Source organism: Thunnus thynnus, chromosome 6, assembly GCF_963924715.1.
Source record: "Thunnus thynnus chromosome 6, fThuThy2.1, whole genome shotgun sequence".
Lineage (NCBI taxonomy): Eukaryota > Metazoa > Chordata > Actinopteri > Scombriformes > Scombridae > Thunnus > Thunnus thynnus.
The window spans coordinates 27759499-27771102 of NC_089522.1; the positions used below are offsets into that span (position 1 = coordinate 27759499).

Sequence of the window (11604 nt, forward strand, 5' to 3'; positions counted from 1 at the left end):
AGAAGTGATGGATTTTTACTTTAATCTTTCACTTCAATTCAAATTTTTTACTTTTAGCACAAATTTGGGACCAGACCTATGGCAGACTTTAGGCTACATCATCATTACCAGATGAGGGAATATCTTGTGGAAGTCTGGTGTTTAATTCCCTCCTTTCCAGAGAGTCTACTGAAGCTGTTCTGGCAGCACCTATTTTCCTAAAACCTAAATTTACTCACCAATCTGTATACAGCAAATAACTGAACAGTAAAGAAATCCAAGTGGTTTTTAATTGATAAGAAATATTTATTGTTTACCAGTATATTTGCAATACACTTTTATAAAGCTGTTTCACATTCTGTCATCATAAATCTTATTTTACAATCCAAATAGTACCAGGGACAGAAGACTGTAAATCCAAACACTCCACAGGGTAAATCTCAACTAAACTGTGTTTAATTTCATTGTTTGTCCATGCATTTAAAAACCACGTACAGGTGAAACTGTATGGATTAACTGAGAGCATTCAAACATTAACGAGTAAATATGATGAAGAGTAAACTATCGATCCTTTGAGAAAGAAAAGGACACCATGAAACCAGCCTGTGCTGCCATAAAGCATTCATACGTACACACCTGTGTGAAGTTCAAAGATGCAGCCGATCCAAATCATACTGATCAAATAAATAAATCTTTATCCACATTTTCACACGAGCGTGACGATTAAATCGTAGTGAAGAACAAAACAATAGGCCTTTATCACAGGGGACATTTTGACCTGTCAGACGCAGGTTAAACTAATTATGTTAATCAGGCTGTCGTTAACGTTATCAGTGACACCTGTTCTTTTCCTTCAATGAGTCAAAACATCTGCTGTGAAAAAGGCACTTTGTTGTCATATTTTAATCTGTTTTTCCTACATTTTCAGTGATTAGAACTCTCAAAAGCTTGTTAATGAAAGTCTGTGAAGATAATGTTACTGTAGCAATTTTTAAAAGTTGTTTCTTTTTTTTTTTAAACACAGACCATAAATACCCTGTTTATAAGTAGTAGGACGGATAATATCATCATGGAAACTAGTGGACTTGTACACCACTAATGATAAAAATCACCTTTAGATTTTTTTGGGAAGGTGTTACCAGACTCATGATAATATTGATATATCTGTTGTTCCTTTCAGCAGCATTATATTTATTTTTTCGGCTTTTCTCTCTGATAGAGATGTTGGTATGTAACGATGAATATTTACACTGTGTACAGACACACAAGCTCAGACCAAATATCTCTCCTAGCTGCGCCGTCTCTCTCACCACTGCACCAGAAACAGAAAATCCAGTCAGGGTTAAAATTCCTCATATACACACATTTCACAATAGAACACAAATCAATTTGGAGTCGAAGCAGTGCCTCAAATTCACGGAAAAGCCCAACACTCGATATCCATTAAAAACAGTCTTTGATAGTGGACAATCCAGGGCTGAAGGAGGGGTGTATTAAGTGGAGTCAGCAGTGAAAGAGGCCGCTGAGACTAGACTTTTAAACACAGAATTGCACACTAAAACATCCTATCATATCTTTAAGTCGCCCTCTCTCGTCAGTAAGACAGGCTTGTCCCTGAAGCAGATGTAGGATGTCTCAGACAGAGAGAGAGAGAGAGAGGATGATTTTTTGTTTTCTTCAGAACTCCTCGTGAACATTTCTGGCGTAATCCATGAGCTTGCTGCCTGTGAAGTATTCACTGTACTTGAGAATCTCGTCCAGTTCCAAATTATGATTCTGGTTCTCGTCTGCGACGGCGATCATCTGCTTGGCTTCGTTCAAAGCATTGTGCTCGTTCATCGGGTCCATGTACTCCTGAACATCACGCAGGAAGACATATCAGAAGAAGAAAGGAGGAAAAAAACTGTCAACGAAGTTTCAATCTCACTCTGATTGACTGCACAAAGTTGAAATGACATCATGATGTGTTATGAGTCCTTGTTGACAACTTAAAGGACGGTTTAACAATTTTTCAAGTCTGTTTTAAAACAACAGTCAGGTGCCCATATGAACACTGAATAAGTCATGGGGGCCAAAATCCACAGTCCTCCTTCAGTGCAAAAATGTATTTAAAAATTTATCTGAAGCTAATATGAAGCTTCAGTGTCCAAATGAGTCAAATCAAGTAGATATCTTTCATTACAGTCTTTTCAGTGCTAAAGTCCCTCTTTTTGTTGTTATACTTCCATCACAGCTCAACACTGTCCGAGGAAACACAAAGAGGGAATTTGATGCTAAAAAGACTGTAAATGTGGCAGATATCCACTTGATATGAGTAACTCAGACTGCTGAAGCCTCGTATAAGGTTCAGATCAACTTTTAAATGTATTTTTGCACTAAATGACTGTGTGGACACACTGTGGATTTTGCCCCCCCCCTTCACTTACATTGAAAGCACATTTGAAAGGGATCTTTTAACAGCCAGTATGAACAGTTCATACGTATACCTGACTGTTGTTTTAAGATACACTTGAAAGATTGTGAACCTATCCTTTAAAATGTTTTAGCAAACTGGATACACAGAAATATTGACTGGATTTTTTTCTTCACAACAAATATAGAGAATCAGATAATAAAGACTATATTAAAAAAAGACTTTTCTTTCTTATTATATACCTCCAATTCCTCCATGGTTACGATGCCGTCACGATCTGAATCAATGACGTCCTCAAACTCCTTCTTCCTCTCTCGGACCCAGTCGTCATCGATGTCCTGAGCCTGCTGGTTCTCCACGGTGCCCACAGGTAGAGAGATGAACTCTGACAGTGTCAGCTTCTTATCACCATCCTGGTCTACAAGCAAAGCACAACAAACATCTGATTTTACACTCTGTATTTGTTTAGCACAGCCAGCTAGCCTCCGCTAGCCTCCCAGCTAACGTTAGCCCCGGCTCTCTGTTTGGATCCAACCGGATCCAAGCTGGAGCCTGCGGAGGAAGCACCGGCACCGTCAGGGTGACACAGTCCGTCGAGGGAAGCACAGTCAGGTGGCGGAGGAGAAGGGGACATATCGGCCTCTCATAATCGGCAGAATTTGCAGATGCCGATATTTCATTTTAGAGCTTTTATCGGCCGATACCGATGACATGCCGATAATATCGTGCATCCCTAATAATTAATATTAATATTCAAATACACATGAGCATTTATGTGTATTTAGCATTTGAACATCCAATATACAGATCCACTATAATCCTTATCCGAATCAAAGGTCTAAAGATAGATGATGATGTATTGCTGTACAGACTGTAAAGCCCCCTGAGACAAATATGTGATACTGGGATATACAATAAAACTGACTTGACTCGACTATTCTGTTTATGACATAAACAGATGAGATATTTATCGACAGATGGTGAAAGTACTGCTAATCGTCATGTTTTGATATAAGTCTATAATGTATATTAGAGCTGAAACAATTAATCGATCTACAGAAACTCAATCAGCAGCAATTTCAAATTTGCTGGTTCCAGCCTCTCAAATGAAAAGATTTCCTTCTTTTCTTTGTCTTCAATGATAGTAAATTTGTTCCGTGAGTTGAGAACTGTTGTTCGGACAAAACAAGCTATTTAAAAATGCCACCTGGAGCTCTGGGAACTCGTAATGGAATTTTTTACTATTTTCTGACATTTTATAGATCAAACAGTAAATCAAATAATCCACAAAATCATTAGTTTCTGGCCTAAGGCATACCACATAACCTTGATGTCCCTGCCATGTTTCCTTTAACTTCCTACTGTGCCATCTGCTGAGGCAAAATGCCAAAAAAGGTACCCATGACGCCATGCAGAGCTGTTTGTGCAGACAGCGTGAACCGAAAGCAGAGAAGAAGTAGGATGTTTATATAACCCAGTAACCAGTTCAACACCAGCTAATTCAGCTTCGTCAGCTTTCTTATCATTAGAGTGTGAGCTTATGAGGTTACCTGAACTGAGTTATTATATTTACACAAAACCAGGTCACTTTAAGAGCAAAATACTCCCTATATGTAAACACAAATGCAGATATTTAAAACTGCAACACATACATCTCAAATATCCTACAATGTGTATATTAAATTCTCTATAATCAATATTTTTGAGTTCCCATCAGCTCAATGGAGTGTTTCAGTGACTTTTAGCTCATTGTTTTGGTTTCTCCAGTGACCAACTTCACTGTTTTGACTAACTCTCAGTGCTCTCATCGAATGCTTTAACACACAGCAGGCAGCTATTTTCAACAAAAAAGCTTTAAACATCCACTGTGGACGACCTCCAACACCTAACAGCAGACAAAGTTAGCGACTAGCTGGTGAACAAAGTCGACCATTTAGCAGACTCATGTTTATCACATGGCCTCAAACATGACTCAAAATGTTCTGTATTTGCTGCATGTGTACATAAGCTGCTGTTTGCTGACAACTTTGCCACATCAATTTGAAAAGTGATAACATGTCCGTGTTTACGGCTTGTTTCTGCTGCAGAAAAAACCCAGTTAATGTAAGTTTTAAACACTAAAGCTTATGATTCAGATATCGGATAAGTAAAATGTACCTAGGTCGCGAACAATCTCCTTGACCATGTATTTGAGCATGCCTCGGCTGTGCTCAGGGTGGAGGAAAGACAGGAACTCCTGCTCGTTCAGCAGCTGGTCAGCTGGAGGGTTGTCAGCCTGAAACCAGCGGTCCTTCAGACTTTCCAGAACCTCCTGAGCTGCAATGAAGAAGATCAGAGAAATATTTATAGCACAGTGAAACTGAGTGCTGTTAGGTATGTTAGATATGTTTAAACGAGATATCTTCCACACATATTCTCAGATATTCTTGAAAAGATTACAACACATTCCATAAAATTCTCTACTTACTTTCCTCGTCCAGCTTCAGATCTTCATTATTCTTTATTTTCTCAGCAACTTCTTTCTCGTTGAAACCTTTGCTGGCAAGAAATTTGATTCTGTATTCATCCCATGTCACGTGACCTACAGACAAAGCATGAATTTAGGATCTGGGTTTTGACTAAATAGAAAATATATATTAGTTTATGAAGCAGTGTTGCAACACGACAGATCACAAGTGTGACAAGTGAGAGTTCAGAGTGTTCTGAACTATACGTGGACGTGACTTTCTACTCGCTGCCTCTCACCGTCACCATCTGGATCAACAGATCGGAAACTGTTCTTGTTTTCCACCATGGCCTCCTGAAAGTGCTCCTCCGTCTTCTCCATAATCCAGCGCTGCATCTCCTTGGCGCTCACACTCCTGTCCTTGTTGAAGTCAACTCTGTGAGAGGAAAATTTAAAAAAGTTTGAGTTATTGAACTTTAACACTCATTAAACGCTCCACTGAATTGCTAATTACATATTATCAGCTGTAATGACCCATATGATGTAATATCAGTCTGGCTTGTGTCCCATCTGGTGCTTTCGTTTAAAACCTGCCAAGCACCAATACCTTTAACATAGATGTTTCCTGACCATTTAAGGTAAAATAACGAAAGAATGGTGAGGATTTGTCAAGTAGCTTTCTTCCTAAAAAGGGAAAATTTGTCAAGTCAGAGACACGGATTAGTTTTAAAAGTTTCAGTTTCCAGACCTGCCAACCTGTACGCATTTTGACATCAAAATATGCTGGTATGATTTGTCACTCTTAACTATGCAAAAAGCTGGTGGCGCCTGTAAGTTCAATCGTGCACGTGCGGTAATCAAGTCTAACAGCAAGAGGCAGCAGCATCTAGCCTGCTGAAAAGCAGAAGAGAAAGAGTTCCACCAGCGCAGGATGTGGATGTGGAAAGTTTAAATTGTGACTTAAGTTAACGCAGACCTGCCAACCTTGGGAAAATATTGACCATTAATAGCGTTAGCCTAACATTACATAATTAGCAAGCTAGCTTGCTTGTTCACCAGGCATAAGTACAGCAGTAGTGGTAGGTTAGTGTGTAGCCTGAGTGAAAGTGTGTCCAGGCAGGTGAAAGGCAAATGGGCAGACAGGCATAAATGACCAACTCACAGCATCTGCGGGTATTTTTGTAGACTGTCTGTTAATGGTATCAAGAATTTCCATATCAGTGCTTCCCTCACTGTTTTGTTTGTTTGACTGCTACAAGTATGCAAATTATGTACAATAATTCATTGTGCTAACAGCAGTAATTTGCATCTAGGTCGCCGAAGTGTTACTCAAAAAATTCGTGCAGGGTTGGCAGGTCTGCATTTCCCTCCTTTGTTACTCTTTGATATAACAACGGCACCATGACTTGTAACTGTATATTATGCAGAGAAATTGTTGCACAACTTGTTTCAACACAAGTGCTTTCTTTCAAAGTACAGGTGCACTTATCTGTTTCCTCAAATTTGTTCTTTAGTAAAAGTTTTTTTCTTCTACAGTTGCATTTGGCCTTCAACAAAGTGGAAAATGACTTAGCAAAAAAAGTCACACTGGGGTTTCACAACATGCAGTTCAGTTTCTCAACTTGTGTGTGCTCTGTAATGTCACGCTGTTGCCACACACTTGAACCACATCTAAACCCAACATATCCTTATAACACTCATGAGTATAGCAGAGCTGCAACGATTAGTCAATGAATCGATTAGTTGCCATCTATTAGATTCATGTATTTTTAAGAAGAAAAACAGTCAAAATTCTCTGTTTCCAGCTTCTCAGATGTGAATATTTTCTGATTTTTTTAATCCTCTATGACAGTACTGAATATCTTTTGGTTGTGGACTGTTGCTCAGAACAAAAACAGGATATTTGAGGATGTCAGTTTGGACTTTGGAAAAAAGTGACAACATTTTTCACCATTTTCTGCCATTTTCTGGACCAAACAACTAATGGATTAATTGAGAAAATAAATCATCAGCCGTTAGTTGCAGCCTTATCTAAATCCAACACATCTTCAAGCAGCTTGTCCTAACAGTGACAAGTATATTATCACAGGAAACGGGACTTTTTTCCCCTAAAGGTTTTGTCACTTAGCTAATCTAGTGCTGAAACGTTTGGAATATTAAGTCCTACAACTGCATTCACACTTCATGCTGGTGAATCCTGAAGAACCTGATCTGCAGCTACACTCAAGCATGACTCTGGCATGTGGGTGCACCTAATAAAGTGGCCACACTCAAGATGGGAGTCGCTGCTTTGTAATTTTATATGTATAAGGATGCCTTGTTTTTTTATTGTAGCATATGCAATGGCACAGGGTACCCTAGTCATCTGTGACTTGTCTTGCTATCTTTGTCTTTCTTGAAAGAGAACCACAATGGAAATAAGTTATCATTTAACCTTATTGTGTTATCCTCTACATTTTCAATGAATATGTATTTGTCACAGTATATGACATTATGTGTATAGATATATTTTGATATGTCAATTAAATCAAATCAAAATCTAGTACAGGAAAGTTGTTACTCCTGACTGCAACTCAAAGAATAAAAAGAATGTCTTACTTGGTGAAGATTTCAATAAGCTTCTTCCTGTTCCTCCTTGGCTCCGAGTCCTCTTCGAACTCCTCCATGTCTTTACCCAGGAAAACCTCCTGGTGGAAGTCCTTGTTGAGGTGGCCGTCCATCTCCATCTTCACCCCATTCATGTGATCTTGGGGAAGAATCTCGTTATCGTCCTTGCTGGCTGGACTCTTGTCTTTAGAGGCTGACATGTTGGCTGGTCGTGCATGAACATCCAAGGTGTTGAGCAGGATGTAAAAAAGCAGAGAAACAGCCAGGAGGTTTCTGCACCAAAGTCTTCTCCAAACAGCCATGACTGCCTGTGGAAGGGTAAATGTAAACATAAATTTTATAAAGTGAACTTATTATGAAAATAAAAAGGTATCAACTTAAGTTATCTGAGGCAATAACAAGATAATGTGATGCACGGCATCAAGTGTGCTTGTACAATTTTTACACTGCTGCCTCAACTTAAATACCATTTTAATGACTCATCGGAGTTTCCATAATGGCAACACATTCCCTGGACAAACCAATTCATGTCAGCCTTATTACAAACATTACTGTGTGGACGAGGGGTTTGTAAAAATCCAAATAGCAAGAATCAACACAAACCTTTCACATCCAGATATACAGAAATAGAGGCAGGTAAAAGCGAAACAAATTAAAGCCACGCTAGCTAGCAAAGCTAACTTTAAAACTGCAGTTGGTTCATTTAGGGCTGCAACTAACGATTATTTTACTTATCAATTAATCTGTTGATTATTTTTTCAATCAATTGATTAGTTGTTTGATCTATAAAATGTCTTGTCTGTTTAGATATTCAGTTTACTGTCATAGAAAGAATAAAGAAACACAAAAATATTTACATTTGAGCTGGAATCAGAGAATTTGGACTTTTTATCTTAAAAAAATGCCTCAAAACAATCAATGGATTATCAAAATAGTTGGCGAGTAATGTGATAGTTGACAACTAATCGATTAATCAACTAATCGTCGCAACTCTAGGTTTATTTATTGGTCATAAACTATAAACTTTGCGGAAGTGAACGCCTCCAACATGTTGCTACGAGACATGGTGCGTTTAATGAACGCCACATACTGTAAGATTATAACGTCAGTTTAACTGGAAGTCCTTGACATTTAGTTAATATTAAGTACCAATTTCATTATCAGACGCTGAAGCGAGTTGGATGGCGTTCAGCTGCAGGTTCTGGTTGTGTGATAGCATTATCAATGGTTGAACTTTATAACATTTCTAAATAGCTCTTTCAATAAACCTCTTTGAAAGCAAATATATATATATAAACTGAAACTACGTGCTCAGAAGGACACCAACGGTTCCTTAACGTAAATAACGTTCACAGTCAGCGTCACGTCATTCTCATTATTTTATAACGTAATTGACTATGCTAAGCGGCTAGCACAGGCAGACTAATAAGACATTAAAACTATCATTAGCTGGTAGAAGTAAACAGTCAGAATATAAGCGGTGACTCTCGCAGAGAGGGACCAACCTGTCGAGCTCGATCACAACAGAGGAAACAGCTGTGAAATGAGAGATGCGAGCAGCAGCTAGCAGACGCTAAGTGTTAGCTGGGAGAGTCAAACAGACCTGCGAGCTGTCAGACTTCAGTTCCTGTACACGTGGCTCCACCACAACGCCCCCACCCCCAGAATGTGGGACGGCTCAACACAAGACAACACTACAGAGTCACAGGTCGTTAAAGTCCGAGCCGATATTCCAGTTTCTGTTAATTCACTCAAGCTGTCAGTTGAACCGGTAGCTAGTTGCTAACCTTGCTCTGGTAAATATGTAAAGCTAACTGAAATACTCAAGTATGACTTCCGGTTAGCACTTCAGAAGTAAACTCCTTACTGACTTAATGTTTACAGTGGTGGAAGAAGTATTCAGACCCTTTACTTGAGTAAAATTACCAATACAGCAATGTAAAAATACTCCATTACAAGTACAAGTCCTGCAAATCCTACTTAGGTAAAAGGTCATAAGTATTATCAGCTTGATGTGGTCAAAGTATTGCAGTAAAAGTAGTGGTTTGATCCCTGTGACTGATATATTATTATATATGACATCATTAGATTATTAATACTGTAGCATCGGTGTTAGAGCAGCATGTTACTGTTGTAGCTGTTGGATGTAGAGCTAGTTTGAACTACTTTATATTCTGTTTTCAGTTTTTGGACTTTTTCCTCTAATCTTTGATTTTTGATGAAATATTGCATCATGTGAACATTTAATGAAAAGGAAACCATGTGAGAAGTTTAGAGGGAAAAGTCACTATTTGGTGGAGCTGTTAACAACTCATAGACATCTGAAATGTGACCCCAACTATACACTGCTTTTTGTAAGACATCAAAAGCCAAAAAAGTTGGAGACCACTGGTTGACAATGTGTTGTATTTTAAAAGCTTGTTATATTATCCATTGCATCAGATCTTCATCTGAAAAGTACCTAAGGCTGTCAGGTAAATGTCGTGGAGTAGAAAGTACAATATTTCTCTCTGAAATGTAGTGGAGTGGAAGTATAAAGTAGCATAACATGGAAACGCTCAAGTAAAGTACAAGTACCTCAAAATTGTACATAAGTACAATACTTGAGTAAATGTACTTAGTTATCTTCCACCACTGGTAAAGCAGTAGGAGTATTTACCCCAGAGGTTACCTCTGCACTTGCAGGAAGTAACACAAGGTTACTGGAATCCTGAAAATGTGGACAAATGTTTATAATTTGTTTTATCTCTAAAGAAATACATATTAAGAATTTTACATTCAAAAAAATCAACATTGGATATTTGTTGTGGACAAAAGTTTTGAATTTTTGGTTAATAATATAATTCTATTGGTGAAATACTTTATACATAAATGCACATATACTAAATCACATTCATCATTTTTTTCACACATCAAATCATTCATTTTTTTAGTATGAAAATATTATTTTATATTGTGTTATTAATGATTGTTATATTACTTTAGCACATTCTGCTCAGCATTTCTGCAGGTCAAAATCTTTACTATGTGAGCCGAATGGTGATCTGTGTTGAAAATGAAGAAAATAATGGATACTAATTATGGATAAATGGTTGAAATAGATCTAAAAGTAATGAATAACAGTTCAAGTAGTTGAAAGTAATGTATGAACAATATAAAGAGTTAGAAAAAAATGTATATATTGTGGCTAAAAGTAATGGATAAATGGTATGGTATGAATCAATTCATGTGATGGATAGGTAAAAGTAATGGATCAATGAGAAATAGAAGCTAAAAGTGATGGAAAACATTCTTTATTTCTTGTTTTATTCCAACACATACAATCTGGATTTCTATCTTTTACTTTAAAGGCAAAATCACCCAGTTTTCCGGTTTTATTATGTTTCCGTCTGGCAGGCTTGACGCTGTTTGGGCTGCTGTGTGTTTTCAGAGAGAAGTGCCAGGAACTCTAGATGGCACCAGTATGAAGCCATACTGGAAAGGTACTGTACTGGTTGAGCTGTTTGTACTTCAGGCTGCTGCCTCTGGGTGGCACTATATTAAAATGTAATAATGTCAAACAGACCAAACAGCAGTCTAAGAAAAAGTTGTCAAGTTAAAAAAAACAAAACAAAAAAACAACTTAGTGGCACTCTTGAGCTAACATGTTATTTATCCTAATAAGAGTATGAAAGGGCTGATTTCCTTTAAGTCAGATGAGCTGACTGTAGGAATATCAGACCAACAATTTGTTCACATCAGTCCTGTGTTAGGCTATTTACTGAAAGCTGCAATTTACACTACTTGAAATACAAGTATTACTTCAACTCTTTTCCTCTTAGAGCATTCAGACAAGTGACATTTTGCTGAACATCTGAACAGAATAAAACAAACAGGTATGCGCTGTGGTATATCGCACAGTCAGGAATCTTTGGCACGTTTTCAAGCAAGAGATTACACAAGATAATGCCTTAAGGTCACAAAAAAAAGTGCATGAATTTGTTTCTCTTTCTTGCTTGGATCTAAACACAGGGTTTTGGTAGAGTAGGCTAATACTGAGCCAAAATGACAGATACACACGTCTTTCACAGGCACACACACACACACACACATACACACACACACACACATGCACACACACAGTGCTTGTCTGCCAAAGAACCTCTTCAGCTTGAGCATT

At 38.0% G+C, this 11604-nt stretch overlaps 1 protein-coding gene across 2 annotated transcripts; it reads right to left on the bottom strand.

Annotated features, from left to right (window-relative positions):
* Window positions 1-261: 261 nt before the first annotated feature.
* Window positions 262-9255, bottom strand: sdf4 (stromal cell derived factor 4). 2 transcript variants are annotated; one of them, XM_067593152.1, is made up of 7 exons: window positions 9049-9255; window positions 7437-7753; window positions 5138-5274; window positions 4860-4973; window positions 4550-4708; window positions 2635-2810; window positions 262-1833 (listed from the first exon to the last, which is right to left on the bottom strand). In XM_067593152.1, exons 2-7 carry the CDS (start codon window positions 7745-7747, stop codon window positions 1657-1659), a joined length of 1074 nt encoding a protein of 357 aa, XP_067449253.1. In that variant the 5' UTR covers window positions 7748-7753; window positions 9049-9255; the 3' UTR covers window positions 262-1656. The 2 variants fall into 2 exon arrangements, with proteins under 2 accessions (XP_067449253.1, XP_067449252.1); XM_067593151.1 differs by having other exon boundaries at window positions 8951-9255.
* Window positions 9256-11604: the final 2349 nt, after the last annotated feature.